This window comes from Vicugna pacos, chromosome 16 (assembly GCF_048564905.1).
Source record: "Vicugna pacos chromosome 16, VicPac4, whole genome shotgun sequence".
Lineage (NCBI taxonomy): Eukaryota > Metazoa > Chordata > Mammalia > Artiodactyla > Camelidae > Vicugna > Vicugna pacos.
Window position 1 is genome coordinate 36,033,908 of NC_133002.1, and position 12,744 is coordinate 36,046,651.

Sequence of the window (12,744 nt, forward strand, 5' to 3'; positions counted from 1 at the left end):
AGAGAACTTCTCCCTGCTTTAGTCTCAAACACACATAGTCCCTCGCTGCTGAGGAAACTTTCTTTGTTTCAGGAGGTCGAAGGAAGGCTACTGGGGTGTGAATTCACTTCCTTGTTTTGTTAGCCAGGAGGGTGGGGAGCCAAAGCTTTCAGCTTCCCTCCCTGCCCTTCAACCTCTGCCTCCATTGTCTCCCCCAATTTGGGTACCTCCTTCCCCACCCTCAACACCCTGTCATACACATCAGTCCTAGAGATTAAGCTTTAATACTGTAACTTAATCCCTCCAGCCCCCTCCGAATGCAGAAGACTTCTATTTGGTCCCCATCGATTACAAAAAGCTTTGCCTTCAACTCCGGTAATTTCTTCCTCTGCCTCCACCTCTCTTGCCCCCAGGCTCCTTCTGCCTTCAGAGTTGGGTTCTTTACCCCCAGTTGGCTTCGGAGCAGCCAGACTCCTGGAGGGGAACTGCTGAAAAATGAAGCTCTGTCTGCTGCTGCAGGAATGTTGGCTCTCTCAGGCTCGCAAATACAATTTTTATATTAGGTCGTGGTCTTTGACTGGGTTTATATGCCAATGAGGCATTTCTGGTTTACCAAATTTATACAAATCTTGCCTTAATTGATAATCACAGATGCTGTAATTTAAGACCTCCAGCTATAGAGCTTTCATATTAACTGCTGATATATTACTGTAAATCGTCTGAAATAACCAACTCCTGGGAGCAGAGCAGAGCAGATCGAGAGGAAGTGCCTGCGAGAGTGACTCTCTCCCGGCCGCAGAAATAGCCCAGCTTCCACATCATTTTCTGTGAGAAATGATTTATCGAAGACATGGCCATAAACAACACAACTCGCTCACAAACACACGCAGACGCGCGCGCACACACATACACACACACACACACAATGGCTGGCACGCCGGCCGAGAAGCTGACACCCATATTGCTATAAATCAAGAAAAAGGTTGGAGGAGAGGGAGAGAGAGAGAGAGAGAGAGAGAGAGAGAGAGAGAGAAGAGGAATATTCCTAAAATCTCTATGCAATGCCTCAATGGGTATAAACACACAGAGCACCGCGTGAAGAGAAATGGCAGGAAATGAAGATGGCTATTTGTCACATTTTACGACAATAACATTAATAACAAACAATAAATTTACATGGACATATAAGACGCGGTAGGTAGTGAGAAATCCCTTCTACTTACAATACCCCAGCCCGTGGTGTGGCTCCGGCTGCGGGGCTGTTTTATTGCTGCCTCCCTCTCTTTTTCTCTCTCTCTCCCTCTCTCTCCCCCTCTCTCTTTTTTTTTTTTCTCGGGGTACAGGCTTGTTTTTCAAAGGACAGTTGAATTGCACGTCAGAAACAGGGAGACCGAGCCTGCGATTTTCCTGACGAATACATATCTATTCTGCAACCTCGGCATTAATTATTTAATGAATCACGTGACCAGGAGGAGGAAGGGGGTCTTTCGATTTCAGGCTCAAAGGACCACTATGACCTTCCCCTTCAGGAGGAGAAATTTTCCTGCAAAATAGGTTCCCCCCAACCCACCAATGGAATAGTAGCGAGTTCTCCTCTCTCCCGCATTCGCATCTGTACCTGCTGAACCTACACTCCGTAACCACCCCCCAGACACACTTACCCACGGCCCACCTCTCCTGTCTCCCTTCTCCTCCTGCTTCTGCTTAGTTCGTGGAGGTGCAGAAATAGTCTGCAGGGGCATCTGGTGGGATGGGCTCGGAGCCCTTCTCCAAGCCCCTGGATTTCTCAGCTACTAGTTCCTCTCTCTGCATCTTTTAAGATCAAGATTCCCCCCAACTCTATTCTCTCCCTCATTCCTAGGGTGTTTATCTTAGTGGGACCTACTCCCCCTCTTTCTTAAATAACTAACAATTCCTAAAGGAATGAATTTCAAAAGAAATACTTCAGAAGTCTAGATTATATATGTATAAAGAAGGGGTTTCTGGCTTTAACTCCCCTTTTAATCTTTTGTGGTGCCTTTTGAAAGGGCAGGAAAAGGACAGGATAAAGAGATGGCATCGGGAGCTTCCAAAGTTGAGAGTAACCACAAGGGGGACTTTTTTTTCCCGTTGTGTTACTACTACAGGGAACCAAATTCTACTGACCGACTGAGAATACACTCTAGAGACAAAGACCTGGACTAAGGTTCCTACACAAAAGAAGTGGACACTCAGTCTCTGTATACCTATGTAACACCCTGCCCCACAACACACTAGTGAAGACAACTGGAGATGTGAACTGCAGGGGAGGGGAAGGAAAGGGAAGAAAGAGGCTTTGAAGTTGGCCTGATCTGTCCCATCCCCATTTTCCAGGTGTTAGTACCCTGAACTTCCAATTGGCAGACAATGGAGACTGATCAATTAAAAAGATGGGGGCTGCATATTAAAGGGTTAAACACCGGTGATGATAGGAGAAATCCATTTCCTGGGCCTGGAGAGAGAAATGTACAGAGACTTCATCTCAGATATAAACAAAACAAAACAAAACAAAAAATCCCTCCAAACCTTCACATACAGCTTGGTGCCAGAAGGAGCAGACCAGTTAGGGTCAGAATCGCAGTCTTTGGCCACAGTGTGGGATGGGGTTGCAAAGGGAAGCAGAGAAGACATTCCTGCAGGAGCCCGTCGGCCACACTCCCAGTCTTATCTTCAGCAGCGCTGGGGCAGCCACGGCTGCAGGGGCAGGCAGACCGGGGAAAAAGAGATGCCTTTTGGGGGTGGGGGGTGGACATGGGGCCGAGGGGCTGCCAGTGATTTGTTTGGAGGGGTCCGAACCAAAAGCAACTCAACAGGGAGAAGGTTGAGGACCCAGGTGCCCCAACAACCCCCGAGAAAAACAGCCACCCCCACGTGGTGTCTGGTCCGGCGGTAGCGGCAGCGCGGCCCCTGCCCAAGGCACCGGGCCGGCCTAGACCCCTTGGAATCCCGCTCCCAACTCTCGGGCGGGGGGCGCCGGCAGGCCCAGGCTCTGTAGGGGGGTGGCCGGCTTTGATTGTGCAGAGACAAAACGCAGACTGGTATTGAATTCAGCCCCACGCCGGGCTCCAGCAAGGGCAACTTGCTGCAAAGTCCTGGCCACAAATCCATTAAAAGTGGTCCTCCAAAGAAAAGCACTTCGCTAAGGTCTAAACGAAAAATATGAAAGGGGGTGGGAAGGAGAGAGAGCAGGAGACAGAGATGCTGGAGCATGGGAGGACAGTAGTCTCTGAAACCAAAAAATTATTTTTAAAGGACAAGAAAAAAGAACAGCAGATGACACAAAGACACGCTGGACAGGTTCTGTTAAAATGCCCACACTCTTTTCGGATCCTGGGAATGTCCATGTTCAAATAAACAAGCGCCTGAGCGCGAGCGGGGCGCTTTCTTGCTGCCGATAAAGCGAACGTTTATACTGTGAGAAAGGCGAGATTGATTTACGAATCTGAACGCGCCGGTTTTATGGCCGATCACAAATCCGTCAGCGCTCAACTCACGCTGGGAAACTTCCCAACTCCGTTTTCCAACCAGACCCCCCTCCCAGGCCACCGCTTCCCAGGGAGACCCACCACCGGTGCTGGGGCTGCTCTGGCGATGGGCTCTGGCCGGACTGTGGGTTCCCAGTCTGCTCAGGTGGGTGGAAGTAGGAGGGAGGGTGCAGAGGGCCGGAGGGCCGGGGAAATGGAGAAAGAGAGGTCCAAAGATTCAAAGGACTGGGGTGGCCGCTAGAATCGAAGAAGGTGAGCCCAGGGGGCTGGGGAGCCTGCCCTCAATGATGGGCTCTGCAGAGGTTGAGATCTGGGAGTACAGGAGCCAGAAGATCCCGCAGTTCTGCCTGTGGGGCTGAAACCCTTGAAGGAACCCCAACCTTCCCTTTCCACTGTTTCTCCCGCTTTCCCTGTGGTGGTCCTCTAATCCTCACATTGCAGAGAGCAGCTTATAAAGACCCAGGTGACTAGATATTTGTCACCTGGGTCTACAGAGGGCTCACAGTTGGTTATCTGCACTTATGAGTAATGGGTGCACAGATCCCCTGAACCCCAAATATTTTCATTCCAGGAGCCATTCAGCTTGCCTTTCTGCTCACTCCCTTTTTTACCAAGGCCTCCAGCTCCAGCATTTATTAAGCCACCCAGGGACAAAGGAGAGAATGCCAACCAACGCCAGTTATTCCTTGCCTGAGACAGAGTCCCCAAGATACAGGAGACAATATTCAAAATGCAAACCAACACCCCACATACACCCCAGCAAGGTTTTTTCCTCCTAGTCTTAACTCAAGGGAACATTTCCTCTTCCCAGCTGGAGCCTGTCTGTCTGTCTGTCTTTCTCCCTTTGTCTCTATCCTCTCCTAAGAGGATGGTTGCTGGTGTAGATTTTCAGTCCAGCCAGTAGAATGCAGATTTAAAAAGGCTCTGAGTTCACTTCTTAGCAAGTCCTCCACGCATCTCTCAAAATTAAAAGTTGCTGGAAACTTTGGTTAATGTGGCACAGCTGTCCCTGGAAATGGCCAGAATAGACTACACTGGCCCTCCTCCCGTCTCTTGCTCCTCTGGTGGGGAGGTACTCCATGGGCTCCGTGAGTAGCTAGGGTGGGATTGGGGATTAGGGGAAGGAGGTGAGAGTGATTTTTAAAAATAGCTTCCTAAACAAAGGAACTTCAGAAAATGGGTTGAGAGGCTGTGGATTTGGATAACAGACCTTGAAACAGTAGCCATAGTAGGAGCCTTCTCCCTCCTTAGGACCCAGGGTTAGTTTCCCTAGCTCTCTGAGGCTCCTGGACCTCTCATAGCTGCCCCCCATTGTCTTTCTTCCCTCAGCTCCCTCCAAAGAAACAGGAAAGAAGGAAGGATGAACTGGACAGGGGTGGGGGTGGAGTCTGGCTGAGGGAAGGAGGTCTGCACAGAGAGACAGACCAGCACCCTACCTCCCTCCCCGAGCTGTGCTCAAAGTTTTATTTCTTTTTTCCCCAGTAGACAGTAACAGGAAAACAATCCAAAAATTCCAAGATAGCAAAGAAGGGATTGGGGGCTGGGGAGTGGAGAAGATGGGACACACAAGGTCCCCTCCCTGCAGAGGTGTGACTTTCCCTTCTGGGCAGGAGGCAAGAGCCAACACAATGTCCAGTCTCAGAGAGGTCAAGGGGCTTCCGAGGTCATTTTGTGGTTCTAATACTGCGCTAATCGCCTAGAAAACGTGGCCTCTCCATGAACTCTCTCTCCTGCCAGCCTCCTGCTTCCAAACTCTCAGTGAGCCCCAGGGAAAAGGGGCCAGTGCATTCTGGTCTGAGGCAGAGTCCACTGGCTCCTTCACCCTCAGAAGCAGGGCCCCAGAGAGGGGAACAGAGCCCCCAAACCAAGGAGCAAAAGGAAACCAGAGTAAACCCTGAGCCTCCAGGAAGAAGGGGGGCAGAGTCAAAGAGGAAGATTCCAGCATTGACGAACCTCCCCTGTGAAAGGAACAGTTTCCTGCTCCAGAGAGTTGCAAATATTTGTCTAGAATCCCAAACTAGACAGGAAAAGTAAAAACAAAGACATCCACCTATATCCAGCTCCGAGGTTGAGGCATTCCATCCACAAACTGCATTCCATTTTTCCAGGAGATGGCAGTGACAACAGCCCACTGGTAAACAGACATGTGGGACACCAGCCCCCGGTTTAGACAAGCAGAGTCACAGAATACACCAGCCCCAAGTGCACCTCACTACAGACAGACATGCACACACACCAGGGCTCCCCAGGCCCTCCGGAATTTTCTAAAACCAGAAAAAGCACTTCTGAGCTGCCTCGAAAACAACATTTTCTGGGGTTTTTCAGAAGCTCTGACACCTCAGTCCCAATCAGTTCAAACACTCTCCAGGTGTCAGTTCCCTCTCTCTCCCCAACTCAAGCATCAGTCATCATAAAAGGCATCAAACCTGACCAAGCGTCCACCATAAAAACCCTGCGAAGATAGTTGAAAAAGAAAAAGGAGGCGAGAGAGTGCTTCTTCTTTCCCTTGTAAAAAGAGCTCATAAAACGATCCAAAAAAAAAAAAAAAAGCCAGCCCAGGCGGGGGCTTTGTTACCTTTGCGCCTCTCGCCTCCTCTCGCCTGAACTCTGCGGATCCCATTCATGACGAACGGCTTCTTCCAAACTGAGAGAAAAAAGTTTTCAACTTTATGGTTCCAAATTTTTTCCCCCTCGCAGATCCGGGAGTGGCAGCTAACACTTTTTTCCCCCAACAGCCGGTCTGCGGAGATTTGCTGTTGAATAATAACAAAGGAGAGAGGATACGTATTTAAAGAAAAGAAGTGATTAATGGTTTTCTGTATAATTCTCACATTTTTCTTAGCTCTTGTCTACACAGAATGGCTGTGAACTTTAAGCTCCATAGAAATCTTTTTTTATTCTATTCATACCTTCCTAAGAGCAGCTTTGATTTGGTTCTATAGAGACATTCCTGGGGGGGTGCATATGCTTTTTAAGAACAGTTCCCCCTCTGGAAGGGAAGGAAGGCCGCATCCCCTGGAAGCTAAACATCACACCGCGACTCCACCGAAAACAAAGCCCGCCGCTCTCATCTTCCAGGTCTGGGCAATTTGCTAGGAGTCTCCCTCCAGCAGTGAAACGGGCATTTCAAACACCCCTACCCACGCGGTGAACCCCGGCCCGGTCTGACCCGGGCCCTACCCAGCCTCAAATGCCCAGGCACTACACTTCAGAGCAACACAAAACAAACAACAATAAAATGCGCTGGTGGAATTGGCTATTTTTATTTTCTGAAGGGAAAGGGGACCGAAAAATGACTTTTAATTGCATATACTCTCCGGAGCCTGGAGATTTGGGAGGCAGGATGGCTGTACCAAGGGCTACCACAGGACCAGAGTGCTGAGGCTGGAGACCCCAGACCTTACAACTTCTCTTGGGTGCTGTCCCAAAGCGGCCCAAGCCTGACAGAGCTTCTGAGGGTCACCTGCACCCCCATCCCCTTCCCCCACTCCATTCTAGGGGTGACTGGGACCTCAGAGACAGAAAGCTATTTGGTCCCTAGTCGTACTTTCGATACTTTCTATGAGAAAGAAAATGAAAATTAATACAGGAGCAGGGCTTCACAAAAGAGGCCATTTGTCTTCTTGATTATCTATTTGCTTGTCAGAGTTTGAGCTATGGCACCGGCTAGCTCCTTTGTAATATAAAAATACTCTGAAAACCTGCAAACACCCAGAAACATCTGTGCAAAAAATTAGACTCATTAAAGCCTTAAACACCTCAGAGGAAAACGATACCTTCTTACGCAGGAGGAAAGAGGCTGGCCACGCAGAATCCTCTCTCGGAACTTTAATAAGCAAAGAGCCGTCTGTCTAGAAGGAGACAGCTTAACCGCATTTTATTTGCTTATGACAAATAAATCACAATATGAAAGCCTTTGCCATACTTAAGCCTCTTGTGTCCTACAATGAAACATTTTCCCCCCATTAGGGATTGGAATCAGCCCGCCCAGTCCTTTCAGTGCATTTTTGGACTACAGGGAAAAAATTAAAAGCCCCAAACAAAACACATCCACCCAAAAAGGAAAACAAACCAGCTACCACAATTTGGAGTCCTCTGAGATAGAAATTCCCATTGGACCCTTTGAAAAAATTCCTCAGCCACATACAATGTGAGGCCAAATGGTCTGGGGTGCTTAAAAATATATGCTGGGTGGTATTCATCTGCATCGTTACATCAAGGTTTCAACAAAAACACGCCGTGCTGGTCACAAGAAACCAAACATTTATTTCTATTGTCACTCTGTACAGGACACACATTTTCACGCCAACGAAGGGTTCTAGACTCACACGGCCCCAGAACTAGGAAGGGGCCTGGTTTGGAATGTCAGAAAGAATAGGAGAGAGGAAGCACATGACATAAAATAATAATAATAATAATTAATAATAATAATAATAATAATAATAATATAATAATCAATGCAACAATGATAAACTATGGGAGAGGTCTCTGTAACATCATCTCCCAGATGGGAAGAGCACATTTTATTTCCTAGTTTCACATTCATTTCCTGTCTAGGAGAAAAGGCCTCCTCCCCTGTACAACTCCAGACTGGCAAGAGGGTTGTGCCCAGCTCCCAGAACTCAACTGCCCCGTCAGCCCGCCAGGAATGGCTTGACCTTCCAGAGGAAGGCCCCCTGTTCTCTAGGTCTCTCTCTTCTCTCGGACTCAGTTGCCCTGCCCTGCCCTGCTCCTGCGAAGCCGAGGCCGCCCCCCACCTCCGCTTGTCCCCGTCCTGCTGCCCCTTCCCCAGCCCCGCGTGCAAGGGGTGAGCGGTCAGCGTCCCCGTAAGAGGGCACGGAGTGGGAGGGAGGTTGTGTGCGTGTGTTACCGTGGCCAAAACACTGCGCTATCTGGCAGTCAGAGGGTGCTTTCGCTGGGTGTCAGGAATGGGGGACAAAGAAAGAAAATCCAGGCTGTCTTCCAGCAGCGGCGGCAGCAGCAGAGGCGGCGGCGGCCGAGCCGGGCCTCATTTGTTAGCCGGGTGTCGAGGTAATGGTCGCCACCGAGGCCCGTCCTCTCCTCGGCAGAGTAAACAAGACAGATGGGCCTGGGCCTGGCGTGATTAAAGATGAAACGTGGATCCATCTTCGCCAAAGCTGAAAACGAGGAGTGCAGCCTCCTCCTATTTCTCTTTCTGTCTTTTTCTTTCTTCCTTCTTCTTCTTCTTCTTCTTCTTTTTTTTTTTTTTTAAGGAAGAAAGCCAGAGACTTGAACCTTGCTTCTGGGGGGCCTTGCCCGGCTCCCTATTGTCATTTCTATAAATAAAGCTTCCCCTTCCCCCTCCTCTGCATTTATTCGTGTAAATAGACAAAGTGAGGGGAGGGCAGGTAGGCTTTTCTGGGCCCAGGCCCTAGGGTCCCCTCCCGCATCTCCCCACAAACCCCTCCCCGCGCACGGAACCCACCCCCGCCCCGAGGTTCTCGGCTCCCGTGCGGGGGGCACTAGAGCGCAGGGGGGCCTCCGTTGGGCCGGCCAGGGGGCCCTCCGGCTGCGCCTGAGGTGCCACCCGAGCGGATCTTGGTGTTGGGCAACTTGTGGTCTTTTTTCCACTTCATGCGCCGGTTCTGGAACCAAATCTTGATCTGGCGCTCAGAAAGGCAGAGCGCGTGGGCGATCTCCACCCTCCGGCGCCGCGTCAGGTAGCGGTTGTAGTGAAATTCCTTCTCCAGCTCCAAGACCTGCTGGCGAGTGTAGGCGGTCCGAGAGCGCTTGGGCTCCCCACCGGCGTAATTGGGGTTTACTGGACACACACAGAGAGAGGGAGAAAGAGAAAGTTTTATTGCCCCGAAAGGGAGGAGGGAGAGCCCTTTCTTACAGCTAACACAGTGTCTTGCTCCCTCCCTCCCTCCCTCTCCCGCCACCTCTTCTTCCTCCGGAGGGGGTGGGGACGAAAGAGAAAGCGGGACCCCAGGAAGAGAAAAAGATTTCTAAGTTTTGGAGGGTTGTGTGGTCTCGACGTTGTTGTTTGGGTGTCTGGGGTGGGGGGGAGAATCTTCAGGAGGTTTCAATCCCTCCTCTCTCCCCCCACTTGGCTTGGAGCCTGGGATGGGAGAATGAGGGGTGAAAAAGGGAGGAGGGCTTCACTAGGGCTTTCTTCTGTTAGTTCCCACCCTCTCTGCTCAGATTCCAAACAGTGCCTGCCCCCAGTAAAAACTTTTGCCCACTTCTCAAGCCAAGAAGCCAGACTAGAGGAAAGAAAGGAAAAAATAAATACTGGGAGTTGACTCAACTCTCCGCTTAAATACAGATTACCTCCTCCCTCTTCTCCTCCCCCACCTCTACACCCCTCCTCAATTTCCAACTTCACTGATACTGCATCTCCCTGGCGAAAAAGTCGCTGGTGGGAATGGCAAAGAGGATGGGGAACCGACTTCAAAGGCGTGGGGCCCACCAGGCCATAAAAATTTATGGGGGATGTAATTATGTGACTCTGAAAACAGGCGACCGTAAATCTCCGGCAATGGCGAGTTTATAGCGGGGACAATTGGCTCTTCCCCCTACCCCCGCCCCATGCCTCCGAGGTCCCTTTGGTGTAAAGCGTTGGGGTGGGAGGGGGAAAGGGTGCCCACGCACTCACCCGTGCTCACGTGAACTTTGCGCATCCAGGGGTAGACGACGGGTTCTTTGCACGCGGAGTGGGACGGGCTGGGGTGCAGGGGGTTCTGAGCGCAGGGAGGCGGCGGGGGGCTGCTGCTGACCGCCTCGCAGCGCTGGCCGGGCTCCGGGAGGAGGGCCCCGGAGGGCGGCGGTGCAGGAGCCCGAGGGGACAGGCCGGGCGGTGGCGGGGGCGGCGGGGGTGGTGGCGGATGCGGCGGGGGCCCAGGGTCCCGACAGGCCGCGTAACGCTGCACGGTGCACGCCGCGCGCCGCCCGAAGCCCGCCTCCGGCTGGAAGCTGCTCTCTCGCCTCTGGCCGCCAGCGTAGTACCCCGGCGAGTGGTCGCTGGGTAGGTAATCGCTCTGTGAATATTCCTCGCACGGAGGGAACTTGGGGTCGACATAGTTTGAGTTGATCAAAAAAGAACTCATAGCCATTAATTTCTGGGAATTGCCCACAAAATATACTAAAATTTATTCCGACCCCTGACTCGTTTTCCTGTTTCCGAAAGCCCTCCTACTTACTGTCAAGTGAACAAAGTTAGGGGCCCACGTGATCTTTGGAGCCAATGGCCGCCCCGCCTGCGATTCCCGGATAAGGAAATCTGCTCACCCGGACCCTACTCCAGCCAAAGAGGTTTATTTCCCCTTCTCTTCCCCCTCCCCACCCACCCAACACCAGGATTTACATAGGGCTCCTGCGGGGCGACCGCCTCCTCGCCTCGCTCTCCCGGTTCGGGGGAAAAGGGAGGGAGTGAGAGAGAGGGATAGCGACCAAGCAGGTTGCCACCCTAGGGCCTGTTGGGGCGTTGGGCAGAGCGCCATCCCTGGATCCCCTCAGAAGTTGGGGCTCCGGATGTGGCCCCTCCTGTCCTGTCTCCCCTCCACTGGGCATTCCCTGCCTTCCTTAGGCCCCCAGGCCCTCCTCACGACGGAAGGGAGACCCTGCACCCGGCGTCTGTGCAGGGAGTTAAGTGAGGGATAGACTAGGGGCTCTGCCTGGAGAGGGGAACCCACACGGGGGAGAGGCACTAAGCGTGGGGCTTTTCTCTGCAGCCGAACGGGGAGGGGTAGGGAGTGAGAGAGGAGGCGTCGGAGCAAGCAGGCGGGTGCACAGAGGGACTTGTCAGAGATGAATGGAACCGCGGGCGGATCGATAGGAAATTCATGCACTAATTCGGGGAGACCTCGCCTTCCAAATCGCATTTAGCTGCGTTATTAGTTTGACTGTGTCGGTCAGTTCGTCTGTTCCCCTCGCCTATCCACTCCTCCCCTTACCCCACGCGGCCCAAGCCAGGAGAAACGACTTGGTTCCCCACACTGAACATGAGCGCTGGAGTGAAAAACCTCCAACTTTTGAGAGCACACTGAATAGCAGTTTGCTAATTCCAGAACCGCTGGAGCAACGCTAACCACGGCATCAGGTCGTTCTAATTGCCGCTAATGCAGCCGCCTCCCGAGCGGGCAGAAATCTCACATCCTTGTGATGCTGGGGAATAGGATGGAGGGGTGACCCCCACACAATAACACCCCTTGATAATAGCATATTTCCAGGGCATCTTGTTCTGAACCCAAACGGAAAGGCGACCTCGGCATCCGTTTGAAAAGCGAATTTCCTTTGCTTGCACACGCTGAAGACAACCGTCATTTTTACCGGATTTTCAGTGAAGTCTCCCTGAGCCCCAAATAGGGAATAGGTGGGTTGGAGGGAGAGAATAAAATAAAAACCATCAGCAACAACATTAACCTTTTAAGAGAAGTGAAAAGAGACCAAGGCTGCCAAGGGCAGGCATGGGAAGATTTCGGGTAGATGATTCCTTCTTCTCTAACCAGTTGAGGGAGGAAAAGAAAGAGGAAGAAAGAAAAAGGAAGGAGTCTTCGTGTGGTCAGTCACTGGATGGTCCTCATTTAGAAAAAAATTTTTTTTCTTCGAGGAAAAAAATGAGCGGAGTGTTTATGTCAACTACATATTCCCCTAGATACGAATTTGTGACCACAAAATTCCTTACACAAATTCGGATCTACAGGGTATATACAGAAGACAGATAGATCTTCTTGGCCCAGAAATTTTCCAGTCCTCCTACTTTCCGAGCGTTCTTCGTTTGGGATGTGGTTTGAGTGCTTTGATTTTATTTCGTTTTTGTTCTAGTTTTGAGCTCTGGGAGCAGGAAAAGGCACTGCGGGTCCATTCTTGGGATTACGATGTTTTCAACCCTCTTTCTCTTCTATTAGAGAGAGATAGAAGCAGCCGGTCCCGCGAAGGGGACGCGAACCTCGGGCCGCTGCGCAACTCTCCGCGGCGCATGAATTATGAGATGTAAACATTAGCTAAGCACAAAAGGAGGAAGGGTCATCCTGAGGCTGCGGAGGGGCGGTGTAGTCAGAACCAGGCCCTTCTGGGTGCCCTCGCGCCCCTCCCCTCCCCCCAGGACTTTTACTTTTTTTTTTTTTTAAGAAAAACAAAACCCCAATCGGTAACTCCGCGCCTCTCGAAGCCTTTAGTCTGCGATCAAACGAATATCTAGATATTTTTCAAGGCGCCTCTCAGCAAAGGGAAGAGAGAGAGGTGGCTGGGTGTGAAGGGGGTGTCATAAAAGTCCTTTTGGAAAAATTCAATGGTAAAA

The 12,744-nt window shown here is 51.2% G+C and overlaps 1 protein-coding gene across 1 annotated transcript; it reads right to left on the reverse strand.

Moving 5' to 3' along the window:
• Positions 1-7,722: 7,722 nt before the first annotated feature.
• On the reverse strand, positions 7,723-10,763 carry HOXB4 (homeobox B4). The gene is made up of 2 exons (XM_031686091.2): positions 10,102-10,763; positions 7,723-9,264 (listed from the first exon to the last, which is right to left on the reverse strand). Exons 1-2 carry the CDS (start codon positions 10,556-10,558, stop codon positions 8,966-8,968), a joined length of 756 nt encoding a protein of 251 aa, XP_031541951.2. The 5' UTR covers positions 10,559-10,763; the 3' UTR covers positions 7,723-8,965.
• Positions 10,764-12,744: the final 1,981 nt, after the last annotated feature.

What these genes read in the sequence shown, in the direction of transcription:
- HOXB4 (XM_031686091.2), bottom strand. Translation starts at nt 10,558, where the DNA reads ATGGCTATGAGTTCTTTTTTGATCAACTCAAACTATGTCGACCCCAAG. An exon ending in CAAAGTTCACGTGAGCACGG is followed by an intron (nt 9,265 to 10,101) that starts GTGAGTGCGTGG and finishes GTGTGTGTCCAG; the next exon opens with TAAACCCCAATTACGCCGGT.